The 16,497-nt window shown below is 42.4% G+C and overlaps 1 protein-coding gene across 1 annotated transcript; it reads left to right on the top strand.

The window, feature by feature from the left end:
* Positions 1 to 5,112: 5,112 nt before the first annotated feature.
* On the top strand, positions 5,113 to 15,259 carry LOC137592804 (LHFPL tetraspan subfamily member 2a protein-like). Its single transcript, XM_068311222.1, has 3 exons — positions 5,113 to 5,232; positions 13,302 to 14,011; positions 15,001 to 15,259. Exons 2-3 carry the CDS (start codon positions 13,597 to 13,599, stop codon positions 15,255 to 15,257), a joined length of 672 nt encoding a protein of 223 aa, XP_068167323.1. The 5' UTR covers positions 5,113 to 5,232; positions 13,302 to 13,596; the 3' UTR covers positions 15,258 to 15,259.
* The last annotated feature ends 1,238 nt before the right edge of the window (positions 15,260 to 16,497 follow it).

Genomic DNA, 16,497 nt, shown 5'->3' with positions numbered 1-16,497 from the left:
TTATTTCTGCCTTTTTGTCACAGTGTAAACTCCTTTCTAACATCGAGTGTTATCCTGCTGGGAAATCCCCCAGAACCTAAAGGAAATGATGGATTCTCCTGTTTGCTAAATGCCAATTCTCTGACCACGCTGCCGCTGACTGTACATTTGTTTACCTCACTTGTCTGAAGCATTTTAACCCCTAATTAACTCCAAAAATTTGGGTCAGTCGAGGGAAAATAAAGTTCTATTTAGATTTGCAAAAACTGTATGAAAATGAGTCTTTTTTCTTTCTTTGTGTTGCTTTGATTATTTTCAAGATCCTATTTGTACTATCAAGGGAAAGCCTTGCTTATCATACTAATCTTTATTTGTATGAGAGGAGGCTGTACTGGCAGTAACTGAACATATTATTCTGTCTTCATTGCTGTATAATATAGACTCAGGCACTGTGTTTTAAGTAGTAGTATGTCCCAAGTCAAGATGGACACGTTTCAAGTGAAACCCTAAAGCCCCGGCCCTTTACCACAAGAAGAGATGTAGAATTCAGACATTTCAAAGTGTACCTGAACGCACCATGTGGTGATTGTCTCAGCCAAACAATAGAGAACGGAAGCTACATGAACACACAGTGGGCTCTCTATTTTTTTATTCAGTGACTATTTTTGAGTTTGGAACCTTTTTGGATTCTGTCAGGTTGAATGAATGAGTAAAAGTTTCTCAAGTAACTCAAGTCTGACTCTTATCTGAGTCATTTAACTCAAGCCCACAGCTCTGCTGTATAATCATCTGAAACTATGAATTGTTGTGTTTCTGTTACCGTAGAATCAAATGTTCATACCACCGTGTTCCTGAAATAACCCAGAGGACAAACCACACACCGTTTCCAGATAGACCATTGCTCATATTCAGTGGATTTAAATTTGAAATGTCACGAGTTGTCACACAGTTCGTAAAACTGGAACTTTACCAACAGGTTTCCTTTGTATAGTTTTTCAGGTGTCTGCAGGTCTAAGAAGATGAACAGATTTTTATAGACTATGTCAGATCACAGTGAAGCACTTTGACCAACAAGTTTAGTTCAACAAGTTTATCAACAGTAATCATCAAGCAGTTGTTCCACCGATGAATCAGTCAGGTTTGAGTGAAATTATTTTACCATTCACTGATTTTCTTTAGTAACCAAGGGCAGCAGAGGCAACACTAACACACCATCAACTTTCAGGTTTATATGATGATGATATGATCCAGCAGTTGTTATTACAGTCAGAAGATATGGAGAAATATTGACATTCATCTGAACCCTTATTGTTGGTAATATTTGGCTTTAGGGCAATCAGTGACCTGAAAGATACTAAACCTGACAAACACTGTGTTCTGTATCTCATGCATTCACCTTGCTAGAAGATAATGGAGCAGCACATTTATAACTTAAACACACCATTCAGAGGCTAACATACCTTCTAAAACCACGTTAATCTCTTTCAGTCTGTGACCCCTTACCCCTCGTGTTATCTTTGGGACAAAAACAACCCACCAGAAGGTTTAACAGCGGACAAATGTCCCTCAGTGATCTTTATTCAACTTTATATTTTCCTGGTGTGACCCTGAAATCATAAAAAGTGAAGCATTGCCTTTGTTAATTTTTTCACAGAAGCTGTAACCACCAGGGTACAAAACTGTCTTCAGGACATTTCTGAGTCGGTAGTTAAATTTACAGCCATGAGTCAAATACTCCACAAACACACTGATTTTTTGTCTGTTGTTTTTTACACACTTTGCAGGATGGAATCATTACTATTTTATAGTGCAATTAATCATTGTACAGAAAAGAATATAACTCTGTTCACTGAGAAACAGAAACAGTATGTTGCAAAAGTGATCGATAAAATGCTTTCTAAAAAACTTTCTGCTCATTTTAGTTTTTTTCCTTGGATATTCAACTGCTAACTCTATCTAGAAAAAAAAATATTCTCATCAATATGCAAGATGTCTGTGTAGATTCTCAATTATTTAGATCATGGTTATCCAAAGATGTTTAAATCAATCCACTGGACTTTAAGAAAGTTTCTTGAACACTTTTAACCTCACGTTCCAAGAGGCTTCTTGAGTTCAAGTCATTAGTAATAAATCTGTATTTCAGTGAAGAAAGGGCTTACGTTGTGTGACAGGTGAGTTGTCTTGGTGTCCACTGAATCCCTAGTCTTTTTGCTCTGTGATGATTGACAAAGACTGGGATCAATTAATGGATATCTCTTCATGACATGACCCTTCAAAATAGGAGAAATAAACTACAGCCAGAGCCGTGACCATTTTGAGCATCTGTTTGTACATATGACACACACTGGGAATTTGATGTTTAAATATGTATGAATGCTTAACACAGATTTACTGACACTCCCATAGAAAATTAAAACAGTTATACCTTATTTGCATGCACGCACACACACACACACACACACACACACACACACACACACACACACACACACACACACACACACACACACACACACACACACACATGGAATGGCATAATTCCGTGCAGGAACCAACTTCTTTCCCACAGCCACTAAACAACAAACCCAGTCATGTCTCCTTCTGTCTCTTCAGTCGCCCTGCAGCTAAGAACATCTTCCTGCCACTGTCGCCAGAGCTCCAACCACACTCTTCTATTTAGAGACCTCTTTAACTCCTACAGTGTTCTTACCAGGATGACACACATGGTGAGGATGGAAGAAGCTGTAAAGGCGTCAACCAGATGACAGCAGGAAAAGTGACGACCTGTAGAGTAAAATAAATCAGGAGGGCAACTTGAAGACCTTAAAGTCCCACTGCAGCATCCTAGAGAGGATCTGACAGCTGGTGTGGACACTCTGGGAAGAGGCTGATGATTTTGTGTGTCACTAGATGAAACAGAAACAGCCTGCAGCCAGTAAATACCAATGTGGTGGAACTCATTATTTTTGAGTTGCACGTCACAGATGCTGCAAATATCAGGAATAAAGCCAGAAGAAGTCATGCGGATAGTGGATATCAAACAGATAAAACTGCGTCGGTGATTGCAAATAGACAATCCCACATTTTGATTCTTAATGGAACTTTTAGCAACTATCATTCATTTTAAAAATAATTATTCATTTTTACGAACACACACTCATGCCATGCGTGTAAAAAAAAACCCAAATGCATGTGAGTATACCCACTGAGAAAGGAGGAGGGAGTCGATCACGTGTCCTGACCTGATCATTTGGATGTTTGTTCTCTGGTGTTGATCCAACCAACATGACAGGATACATGTAAGAAGCTTGCAGATCCAATCACCGGATATTGAAATAACTGCTGCAGAATTTTGTTTTCATGGTTCCTAAAATGGATATAGATGATTGACAAGTTCAAGTTTTTAAATCATGTTAAATGGGGCTGCTTCATGTGGCTCTTTGCTGTCACATAAAGCAATGATAAAAGTAACCATTATTTCAGGCAAAACGTAGTCTGTACATTCACTGAGTTTAACTAGAAACCGTTCCTTTCCTTTGTCCTGTTTTCATGTCCGGCACACAGACACATGTCTTTCTTTTAAAGAATAAAATCATGGATGTCTTCTTCCAAACATAAATATCATGTGACTCGAAATCCAATTTTGAAAGTCCAACTGCGATCGGTGTGGACTAAACGTCTACTCCAGTTTACATCGCTAACAATCCTCCATCCCTGGAATGCTCATATGGTTTCAGCGGCTGTGACAGTCTGGCTTGTGTTGTGACAGTTTCACAGACCATGATGTAACATGTGTGGTTTCTGTCTCCCTGAGTGCACAGAGAGAAAAGAGCAGGAGGAGACACAACATGAAAGGATGAAGCTGATAGTCTGACTTTCTTCCCTTCACAAATTTTTTTTTTTTAAATTAGAGCTGCCACATTAAGGATTAGTGCTAAATATTCACAGAGCAGAAAAGTCAGATATCTTGGTAATTTAGACATTTAGGTGAACATGTTCTTGAACAAGAAATTTTTATTTAGTAATTCCATGAAGCTACAGTCAGAAATCAGTCAGTTTATTTGAGCTTAAGGGTTGGAAACAGCGAGAACCTTCAGGCCTGGTTCTGCTCAAAGCAATATAAACCTGTAAAGTTGATTAATAAACTCATTAGGATATATGTTTATTTTATGATCTCTATTTTATGTTAGGAGCTACTTCATGGATGACTAGACTACTTCTCTTTGAGTCAATCAACTGGCTGTAAATTCACATCTGCTGTACACAAATGATAACAACATTGTCGTATAACACTTAGTGTGTAAGTTATGAGGTGTGTTTTTCAAAATGATATAAAAGACCCTCAAAGGATTTTTGAATTGAACTATGTGGACCTCTCCCCTGGTGTACAATATTTGGTTCCAGATCACACCTGTGACACTTGGAGAATTAAAATATTGAAACTGAAATCACATTTTTTTACACACCTTCAGAGTAAAAACTTAATGAGTGAAGATTAAACTTCCTCCAGCTGTTCTAAAGCCTTCATTTTTGGAACTTGAGGTAAGATTATCTCAAATCTGCAATGAGCAGGCTGATTAAAATGGAGTATTACTTTAGTTCTCTTCCTAAGGGGAAAATCCATCAGGAACATTTCCAGATGAGTTATAGATATAGGGGTAACTTTATGGCACCAACGTGACACATTTAAAGCTCATTCTTGGGATTGCTTATTAAATAATAAAGCATCACAAATTAATGGATTGTAATCAGTGATGTCTGCCTTACATGGATGCTGATGGTGATCAAGGTGGACTACTACGACTGTCTGCTGTCAGGCAGCTCACTACTAACAGCAGCACAGTGATTTATGGATCACCATAAGATTTACGCTTCATGCGTTTGGTCCGCATCTGGAGTTGGATTGCAGTTCGAGGAGGAGGATGTGGAAATAAATAAAGGGCAATGAAAGTATGAAAAGACTGATCGCCAAGTCTTCTTCGTCCTTAGCCGTGTTCCACAAACGTGGTAGGGGAAGGGACACGGGGGGGAGGGAGGAGAGAGAGAGAGAAAAAAAAGGCGAGAGGGCGACGTCAGATGGATGTGGGATGGCTCTTGGAGAGAGAAGGAAGGAAGGAGTCTGAAAAAAAAAAGGAGAGCAGTTGAATGAAAGCTGCGCCTCTGAGGGGAATGATCAAGACTCTCAGAAACAAAGGACAGCTTCTCCTCCTGCACCGGGGAAGGGGGGGGGGGACCTCTGCTCCAGGAGCCACAGTAAGTCGCTGCTTTTACGCACGGATTTCATATCAGTCGCGCTTGTTTTGTTTGGCAGAAATGGATCAATCCAACTTGGATTGTGTGTGTGTGTGTGTGTGTGTGTGTGTGTGTGTGTGTGTGTGTGTGTGTGTGTGTGTGTGTGTGTGTGTGTGTCTTTCTCATCACTTGAACTCGCGTGATGACCCCTCACACGATCCTGACCGCTGTGTGAGTTCAGGTAGAACATCCTGCAGCAGTTGGACTCACTCCTCTCTGAATAGCTTGTTATGATAGGACCCCGTACTAAATAACTACATAAATAACGTGTAATAAGCCGTCTGTCACGCGTGTCCACGCAGCACTGCCCTTCTCTTTCCCCACCGCAACCCCGCGTCCTTGAGGCGCGGGGAGGAGAGCGCCACCCACGGAGCGCTCCGCTGGATCCACGCTGAGAGGGGAAGTGGTGCTGCATCAGAAACTAAACAAAACCAGGAACACGTTGAGTGTTTATTCCAGCTCAGTTCAAGGACAAGGGAGTTCACCCACGGGGCTCAACAAAAAGAAGAATAGCCAGCTTCAGGCTATTGTGGTGGGAGATTTAGTGTGATTGTCCTCAAAAAGGTTTTTGGCAACAAGTGAACTAGTTAATGTGAATGTATGGATCAGTGTGAGTGGGTAAAATGGGAGGAATCTGCTCTTATATGCTTTTAACTTCACTATTAAGGGTCGAGTCTCCAGTATAGAGTTGTGTATCTGTTCTTTACCACCTCACACAGCTGTCAGGGGTGTTGTTGTTTTTTTATTATGGTTCTATGATTTCATTTAGGCCGTTTTTCCTGTACAAATACCAAAAATCAACCTGGAAAGGATGAAATATCTTACTTGGAGGCTCTGATATAACTGTAGACCGAATAATCTGTACTGTACTCCATTATCTCAGTGTTTTTGTGTATATTCACTATTATTTCTCTAGTCTAAGGTAACATTTTTGTGTATATTCACTATTGTTTCTCCAGTCTAAGGTAACATTTTTGTGTATATTCACTATTGTTTCTCCAGTCTAAGGTAACATTTTTGTGTATATTCACTGTTGTTTCTCCAGTCTAAGGTAACATTTTTGTGTATATTCACTGTTGTTTCTCCAGTCTAAGGTAACATGAAAAATGTTGTGATTAAAAAAAAGTAAAACATGAAGTATAAACAGCTAGAAAACAGCCATTAAACACCAAATGCATCCTTTCGACACTGAAGGCACAGAAAAAGAAGAGAGCTAAAGTGTCTCCACCAACTTCTTGGAAACCACCAGGGCGGCTGGGGGAGTGAGGGGGGAGGGGGTGGGGGGAGAGGCCGGGACATGCCTGTCTTTGTGCATGTGAATTGTGAGGGTCACATTGAGGCTTTGTGCGTCAGAATCTGTGGGGCCGCCGCCACAGAGTCAGTGTGGGGCGTGAGGGGCACAGATTGAATAGGTTAGGGGCCACAGCGGCCCCGTCTTCAAGAATGAGGGAATGCATTCTGTTCTTGATGGTGACATGTCTCTGAGAACTGAAGAGGGAACAGATACACACACACACACACACACACACACACAAACACGCAAACACATTCACTCCAATGTGTGCTGGGGAAGTCACGCGTTTTGATGCAGTTATACCCTGGATGAATGAGCTCAGGCTGACGTCTTTTGGCTGGTTACGTCCGTGTGTTTGTGTTGTGTGAAAGTGCTCCTCCATGTTGACTTGTTTACGTCTTATTGTCGTCAGAAAGCCTGGGCTTCCCGGTTGCAATTGGAAGCTACAACTGGCTGGCTTTTCTTCATCCGTTTGTAATGTGTGGCGAGAGAATAGAGTGGTTAATTTTTTTTTTTTTTTACAGCTTGGATTGTTTAATCGTGTTTAATCTGGGACTGTAAAATAAATCCCAAGCTTTAAATATAAATTTGATGGCCATCATCACTCACTGGATGAAGTTAGAAGTCTTGAAGTTATTGTTTTGCGAGCATCTCCATTGGAAACATTATTTTTCCTCTTGTAACTCTATTTGCTGCTTATGGAGGGCTCAAAGAGCAGTGACTCACATGGTTATGGATAGCAAGAAAGACTTTCATAATATCTGAGAGGACTGAGGAGGCTTCACAGTTACCGTCGGAACCTGAACTCATCTGTCTCTTTGCTCTCCTTCCTTGTTTAACTTACATGGCGCTGTGTTTTTGCTATCCTGTTCCCTGTGGTTGGCGTGAATCACGTTGTGAGAGCAGGTGGATGTTTGCTTCCCCGAGGCCACAGATTTTTAAAGTGTGATGTACAACTCATTATTTCTGTGTGTAAGTTGTCTCTTTCTCCTTGAAAGTCTTTGTTCTCTCTCCACCTCTGATGGCTGACATGCTTTGGGTTTCACAAGTTCCCAAAAAATGACTTTGCTGCAGGCAAATAGAGCTCGGAGTTGCTTCTCCGTTGATTCAAACTGTGGTAAACTTTTACGAGTCATCACCTCGGGGCTTGGGAGTCTCAGTTGGGGCTAATGTTACGTCTTGCCTGCTGTCGTTACATCACCGTGTCACGACACGAAACACAGAGAACGAAGCCTTCACAAGGGGTAATTGATTGGGAAATAAGGAGCAGAGGGTGTGATCTTTTCCTCCCTGTACAGGTTGTTTGCTCAGTCTTCAAGTACTCCCTGCTCCACTCGTCCCTTCACCCAAAGTACTGTTGCTTCACATTCTTTTATAAAAGAGGGATATGTTGGATCCTGCCTCACGCTCTATGGTGCCGTACTAGTCCTAAAACAGCCTCTCATGTGGTTGTGGTTTGAAGGCCTTCCTCCTGGCCGGTGCAGATGCATGACCAGATCTGCCGCAGCAGGTTTGAGGTTCAAGGATGACCTTTTTTGAGAGCAGGCCAGTTTGGCGTGTGTGTCGGGGTTATTATCTGCTCTCGGTAGGTGATCCAGATAAAATATACTTTTGCTTTTCTAAAAATAAGGGACAAGCTCACTCACACTTATATGTCCTTGAATGGAATTGTTTCTCACTAACTCACCACGGTTGCACCAAATTTCTCCTTTATGGACCGATCTGGGTCAACTGTGCTTTAGATCTCTCCACCACCCACCTCCAGTCCTCGGTTGCTTTCCCCCCGCTGCAGCATGCTACAATGGCCAGCGCTCATTACCTCAGCAGCTTGGCATGCTCCCAGAGCCTTTGCTGATATCTCAGACCAATTACTCCAGATATACTGCTCAGAAACCCTCGTTCCTTACTAACGGCCAACCGACTGACCCACATATGCCTCGTTTTCACCAGTTTGTCTTGAGCTTTGAAATTTTTATTGAGCATACAGGCCAACAACCTTTCAAAGCCAAACCTGTCATCCTCAATTCTGGCGGTGGGCCAGCGGATTGTATTTTTGCAGAATCCATTAAAGAAAGTTTGCCTCTCAGCACAGAGGCGATGGTTCATGTTGGCATAACGCATAACAGATTGGAAACTGCGTATGAGTTGGCTTCGCTACTTCACTGCATACAAATAATGCTGTGTGGCTCGGTTTATGTCAGGGAAAGAGAAGAGCGTGAGGAGGAGCAGGTCCAGCTCAGATGGAGCATATCTGCTCTATCATCAGTCAAACTCTGCGCCATGAAGGACTCAAGAAGGGAGCTTTAGGCTCCGCGATCTGTCAGTGTTGGATATGATGAATGTCAGTGATTCCTTCAGTGAGTTGTAGTAACAAAGATCCTACAGTTTAAAGATATGAATCTATCATAAACAGCTGGGAGACAGAGACCTCTCACCCGAAGCGCCTTAATCTGAGGGTTATGACTAAGTCATAATTTATAATCCTGAGAAGTCTGACCAGCCAGAGGCTGCACCTCCCAACATGCAGGACCAACAGACTTAAGAATTCCTTCATCCCCCGAGCCATTAAACTGCTCAACTCCTCTCTGGGGGAGATGAAGAAGAAGAAGATAGTCCACACGAGAGCTGAGGGATGACACACATAATACATCAAAAATACTACAAACACTATAAACACTTAACTTTTTCCTATGCCTATTTATGCCTTTTTATTTGTATATTCTTGGTGGGTTATTTTTTATTCTTACTAGGTGTTGGTACTACTTTCTGTGTGCTTTTTCTGTGTGCTTTATTGATCTCTTGACGGAACCTCCTCAAGGGATCAATGAAGTTCCCCTCTACTCTACTCTACTCTCTACTCTATAATTCTGTATTTCATATGCTGTGAAGTGTGAAATAATCCTCCCTCAGCACTGAAACACAGAACATCTGTACCTCACCAAAAACATCCCGATTGAGCATTTTCATGTTTGAGACCTCGTAAACGAGAGTATTGATCGCATTGTTTTTAACTTCATTATGCACATTTGCATCGTGCTCACAGACAGACGCTACATACCACTAGGAAACCACAAGCACACGTATGTGTACATGTGTGCACAGAATTTCAAGTTATTTCAACATTAATAGTTATGTCATGAAGACGCATTTGTGAGAGGCATATTTAGAAAAGATCAAGAACCTTGAGCCACACTTGTACAAAATAACCCACCCTGTAGTGCTCTAGAAAAAGTCCCAGCCAGTTCTTATTGAGTTACCGAGAGTCATGATGAGGTATGAGATTTCCTGGAAGAGCCGGGGGAGATTACACAAGGTGGCCGCCGACTCCCTCAATAAGGTGTGTTTAGTCTCCGTGCCTGAAGGCATTGTCATCCTGACAGCACCACGACCTGCTTGGATGGAGTGTAAAACTGCTGACTTCAGAACTCCATACAGAAACCAAAACTACTGCAGAGTTGAAGCTGTCATGATCATAAGGAGGGCTGCGGTTTGTGAGGATGCCTGGAATAAAGTCAAGGACTATAATCGAACAGGGCGCACCTCAAACCATTCTCAAAAACACTTCAACAACCTCATTATGTTGTATATGCATTTTTTGTATGGCTGTAATTCCCTGCATGAACGCATGTGTAATTTTATAAAGACTTTCCTTTTATATCTTTTAGTGGAAACGTGTGTGTGTGTGTGTGTGTGTGTGTGTGTGTGTGTGTGTGTTGAGGGGGGGAGGGTGGGGGTTATGCTGTGTGAGTCTTCTTGGGGGGTTGTGATTAGAGTTAGCACTGGTAGTGTAGAGAGAAAGCTTATTGAGAGGTCATCTTTGCAATGCATGACTGCATCAGAGTCGTTCAGACACACACTGAAGCTTCCTGTTTGCTTCCTGTTTATTCCTGTCATTTCCCTCTCAGCTTAGAGTGATAGTCACACTGTTGCACCTTTATCCTGTTGATATAACGCCTCTCATCTCTTTTGTAATTGAGATGAGCTTCCAAAGTTTATCTTCATTTGAGTAAATATATGTAGACAGTGTATTTTTCAGAGTGGATAAATTAAACTTTTGAAAAAGGGGGTAGATGGATAGAAAAATGTAAGAAAGCAAATAAAGCGGATTACAAATGGAGACATTCCCCTGATGAGATGAGATGGAATGAGAAGAACTTGGCTGGCGGTGCTGCAGATAGGCATCAGTGTCAGACTTGAGACTCAAACCCGTGCACAAAGCACAATCCTTAACACGGATTCCAACTCCAGAAACACAACAGTGACTGCAGACAGACGGGATCTCGTTGAACCGACTCAAACCTGTATCTGAAGTGTTTCAGATCTTACACCACCTCTACGGATGTTGTCACGCCTGTGACTTTGTTATTGTGACCCGGTTGTGTTGCTTCCTAGTGGACCCCGATGTGAGACGAACCACTGCTTGAGACGTTCAGTGTTACCCTGAACTGACTTGGATAATATCAGACATCTCCATAGAGTGTGATGGGATGATTTACCATCCCAAATGGAGGCTAGAGGAGGGGGGGTAACCTAATTCCACGCATGTTCCCCCCAGGCCATCAGAGTGACTTACTGTTCTTAATGAATGTGCACTCAACTTTCCATCACCCCCAAAATGACACATTCCCTAAGAATTAGAGCGATAGCAATCAGGGAGCAGCCTCCTCTCCCCATTTATGTGTACTACAGTGCACCAAAGTAAAGCCTTATTTATAGGTCATCTCATAACAGATGCAGACTGGAGATGCTTAAAAGTAGACACTTCCAAAAAACAAGAGTTGTCATTAACCATTACAAATATATCTGGGTATTTTTAGTCAGGTTTTTGAGATATTTCCTTTGAGATTTTTGCCCTCACTCGAGTACAATGAAGGCAAACTTTTTTTTTTGTTTGACCTCATAAAATTAAAGAACTGAATTTAAGTCCTTCGAAGGTACCTTTACTTTCCAGCAGAAATGATCCTGCTGCAGCGTATCTGTGGAGAATTTACATCTTGGATTGACTGAGTTCTTGCTCACTGAAGGATGTGTCTCCAGTCTAAGTATCACTTACTGGTGATTTGTAAGGGCTAGACAAAGCACAACTACAATAGCCCTCAGTAGCAAACACACCTCAATCAAGGCCCGACAACTATCCATGTTTGTTAAACTGACTAATCCAGAAATCACTTCTGTAGGTCTTTCCTAACTAGGGAAAATGTTAAACACTCTCAGGATGTTGAAGAATGGACAAACGTACTGAATCAACCCTAAACCTCAATGTTCTCTTTCCCGTTACACACCTCCTACCCACACACCTGGTTCAGGTAATTGTTTCAGGTAGATTTTGCAGAATCTTAATTTAAAAAAAAAATCAAGCACATACTGCAGTAAACCAAAAAAAGCAGATAAAGTCCTCAAGCTGCCATCAGTGTGTGTGTGTGCATAATTATTCTATACTTACAATTAAACTCACCTTATAATCATCCCATTTAAATCCGTACAGACTAACAGATAACCAGTGATTGTGTAGTCATTGGTTTTCTTTATGTGCCCTTTGATATGAAATTACAAATCAAGTGATTAGATGTGATGCATGTAGAAATATGTTGACTTTACATCACTAAATGAACACTTCAGGTAAAGAACATCTAACACACTCCTAACATATGTAAACCAGGCAGACACTGACTGAATGCCAACAGCATACAGTCTGCCCTGACACCAGACCAGGTGAGCTGAATCACCTTGTAGACCAAACTCCACCCACCAGGCTTCTAGAGGGTGAGGCCTGCCAGTGGGGGCTTCCCATGATTCAGTCTGGTTAGTGCAACGAGCAGCATGGGTGTGTTTCATTTCTCCACCTTTGCACTGGGGTGGAAGAAACAAACTGCCTGCATGAAGATAGTGTAAGTTAAAAATAGTATTTAATCTGGGTTCACAGGCTGTCTTCACCACCTGGACTGGAGTAGGATTGTCCTGACTTCATTGTTGAGACTCATCCAGATGTCGGAGTCCACATACTTATCTGTGTGTGTCATAATTTAGGATCGTGAACTTACACACTTCTGAGAAACTCCCCGTGGCCGGTGTGGTCACAGCAACGAGATCATAACATAGCAACTGTACCACAGTCACTCTGATTAAAACCTATACACTAAAACACCATACACACACACACACACACACACACACACACACACACACACACACACACACACACACACACACACACACACACACACACACACACACACACACACGCAGTGAGAGGATTGTTCTGCATCTTTCATCTGTTTTAAGTTACTAGTTGCTTGTAATCAAGTTTGTTGAATGAAGAACAAAGACTTTATTTGACGGGACAAAGATTTATTTATTAATTACTGCAGCATCAATCATTACATCATAAAATACATTAATGAAAGCAGTAACCTCTCCTTCTAATGTATTTCATTTATTCAAGTCCTGATTGAAATCATGATCTGAGTTATGGTGCTCCAGTGTGTGTGTGTGTGTGTGTGTACTGAAACAGTGAAGGTCTGACATGTTTCACCATCAAATGCACAATGTCTTGAGTAATCAAGGGTTCAGTGAAAAGAGTCTGATCTCTGTTGTGTGTCTAATTCATGCCGACTGCTCCGGCACACATCTGGAAGTGTAGTTCTGTTCATCCTTCTTTGCCGTGTCCCTTTTTTCTCCTTCTTTGTCTTCACATGTATGCAGCTGTGTGTCTGATCTCATGTGTTTCTGTCTGTAGGTGCGTTAATAAGATGATACCATGGCTGAAGGAAGCTGCTTTGGTGCGTTGTAGGTGTTTGAGATGACCAGAACCTCACAGAAAAAACAGCTAAGAAGACAGAGGGGAAGGAGGGGAAGCTTCTGCTCGAAGGATAAGTTCAGCAACACATCTGGATCTCAACAGCATCTGCTGGACCTTCCCTTTTTTTAAGGAAAGACATCTAACCCTACTAGCATCAGTGTGCTGTCACTGAAAGGAGAGAAACTTCAAGGATTGCTTTTACTACTACACCATCTTACAAAAGCCTGTCGCCATGTGCCATGTTATTGTCACGTGCCGCTCCATGCTCTGGACGCTGCTCAGCATTGTAGTAGCCTTTGCTGAGCTCATTGCCTTCATGAGCCCTGATTGGTTGCTGGGATACCCTCGGTCAGACTCCAGCGCAAAAAACGGGGCAGGAGGGGACTCCAGGGAGTTCCGTCCGTCTCTCGGCCTGTACAGTCGCTGCCTTCGCATCGGGAGCCGTGGGGTCGGGGTGAGCTGTGGGCCCTACGCCGGGACGTTCGGAGAGGTGGCCAGCGGCTTCTGGCAGGCTGCCATGTTGTTCCTGGCAGCAGGGACTTTAATGCTCGGACTAGTGGCCTGCATCTCCATCTTCAGCCTCTGCTTCCAAAGCATCCTGAAGAAGAGTATATTCAACATCTGCGGACTGCTCCAAGCAATTGCAGGTGAGCCAGCAGGTGGATGGAGATGATGCAGTAAAATAAAACTCAATTTTTATACCACTTCAACCACACTCTCAGAAATAATTTTCATTCTCTGCATGTTGCCATTAAGTAATAAAAACATGGAAAGAAAGATCCATCAGAAGGATTTAAACAATCGGGCTAGCTAGGTAGCATATACTGTGACTTCATTTTAAAAAGTTTTATTGAAGTTCTTGTTTTTATTTTCAAATATATCTTGATGTTAGACATAAACTGACAACAATAGAAATAATTCCAAGGCTTTAATGTTTGTCCTTAATAAACTATATACTGCATGTCCAGTGGAAATAACACAGACAAGATGGAGATCAACCACGATTTTTCAAAAGTACCAAAGTAAAAACCAAATAAATGTAACTGTGTTGAAAAAATAATTGATCGTGAAAGGTGTGAGCATATGATATGCAAAACTCATACTATGATTTCATACATATGCTCTTTTATTTGTTGCATGCTCGCTGCCTATTGGTGCACAAGTTTCAGTAGAAAACAAAAGACATCATAAATAAAAAAGTCACATATGTATTGTTAATGTTCCAATGACACAGCTTGAAAAACCTAACTCAACCATGTGTGAACTACAGCTACACCTCACTCGCTACTGAAGCTACGCTAACAATCTGGAATCTGTGACGCATCAAGCCTTCGGGGAATCTCGCTGTTTTATTGACTTTTCATGTTGAAACTGAGCGTATGAGTTGGAAACATCCCGAAACATTCCACCACACTTTTCCCCAGTTGGAGTTTGGATGTTCCCACAGCTGTGTTTGGCTGAACATGTCTGTCAAGTGGGTAATCTATCATCACGTGACATCCCTGTAGGGGCAGTCAAGTGGTGTCTTTCCTCTGATCACTGCTGATATAATCGTCATTAGAGACCAGCTGCAGTGTTTGTGCTCCCAGCCCTGCTAACATAAACGCTTCATGTCATTGTGTCCTCCACCCCCCAGGCCTGTTGCTGATGGTGGGCCTCATGCTCTATCCTGCCGGCTGGGGCTCTGAGAAAGTGATCAGCTACTGCGGCCCCGAGGCGTTGCCCTTCAGGCCGGCTCTCTGCTCCCTCGGCTGGGCGTTCTACGCAGCCATAGGAGGCACGCTGGCAAGCTTCTTATGTGCTGTTCTGTCTGCACAGGCGGAGATCGCCACCTCCAGCGATAAAGTCCAAGAGGAGATCGAGGAGGGGAAGAGTCTGATCTGCCTCCTCTAAGACTTCACTTTAAACTCCAGGAAACACATGGAGACTTGCCCATCTCAGTGGAAGGACAGACATTTCTCTGACTAATTTTCTTTATTATACCTTGTATAAAATCAGCTGCTTGTTGAAAAGATAACTTCCTTTATCTTTAGGCATGGCATACGCTTCTGAAATTTGCTGAAACCTACCTGATGATGAAGGAAATGAATGTTTTACCTTCTACACCTTCAGGTTGGACTGCCAGAAAAGCTCTGATGCAGCAGGAAGCAAAGCAACGTGTTCTGTATGTTTGTCCACTAGTTTTGAACAAAATACTGTTTATTTCTTTAATGAGTCTTGCCTTAAACCACTGTACTGAAATAACAGATGTGTTAAACTAATATGTTGTTAATGTTGTGGACAGATTAGACGCTGCCAGTGAAAATGTGTGTAGGCTCTGATGTAACAATGTTCATTCACACAGTTCACCTGCAGACCTCAACAAGCCACAGAATACTAGCAGATGTGTCCAGTAAAACACCCAACAACAGCTCACACATAGTCATGGTCAACTTTATTGTCACGATATATAGCACAGATGAAATTACAGTCCTTTCAGTCCCACAGGCAGTAAAAAAACACGAAAGAACCGCTCTAGCGAGAGAGAGAGAGGAACCGCTGTGTGTGCACGTGCCGACATCCTATCCTATCCCCAATAGGCAACAGAACCCAACAGAACCCAACAGAGTAAGCATAAGCGACAGTGGTGGGAAAAAACTCCCTCATAGAGGGAGAAACTCCGGGCAGGACCCAGACTCTGGAGGGCAGTCATCCATCTCGACCGGTTGGGCGGGAAAGGAAATATACTGGGGATAGAGACAGGGCAAGGAAAAGAGATAGAGACAGAGAGAGAGTGTCACATAGGACAGATAGAATTTCCAGTCCAAATTGTGCTGCAGTTGCTGAAGTGGGGGCGGGATTTCCAGGTCTCTGGACTTCCTGTCTTCCATAATTGTTCCCCACCTGTCAAGCAGAAGCACAAAGACAGCGGCAGTAGCTTGCGTGGAAAAAAACCCTGTTCTGTGTCTGAGTATGTTTTAAATACAGTATTTATGGCATTTTTCACTTTAATAGCACATAAATAAATTGTTCGTGGGTCAGTAGCAGCCGATCGTAAGGCAGAGGGAGAAGACGTCTTCTTTGCATGAGCTTTCATGGGGAGAAGTTTGTACACGGCAACATAAAGCAAACTACCTTCTGGCACACTGTATTA

This window comes from Antennarius striatus, chromosome 3 (assembly GCF_040054535.1).
Source record: "Antennarius striatus isolate MH-2024 chromosome 3, ASM4005453v1, whole genome shotgun sequence".
NCBI classification, from domain to species: Eukaryota; Metazoa; Chordata; class Actinopteri; order Lophiiformes; family Antennariidae; genus Antennarius; species Antennarius striatus.
This window is presented reverse-complemented; position numbering and strand designations above follow the sequence as displayed.

What these genes read in the sequence shown, in the direction of transcription:
- LOC137592804 (XM_068311222.1), top strand. Translation starts at nt 13,597, where the DNA reads ATGTGCCATGTTATTGTCACGTGCCGCTCCATGCTCTGGACGCTGCTC. An exon ending in ACTGCTCCAAGCAATTGCAG is followed by an intron (nt 14,012 to 15,000) that starts GTGAGCCAGCAG and finishes TCCACCCCCCAG; the next exon opens with GCCTGTTGCTGATGGTGGGC.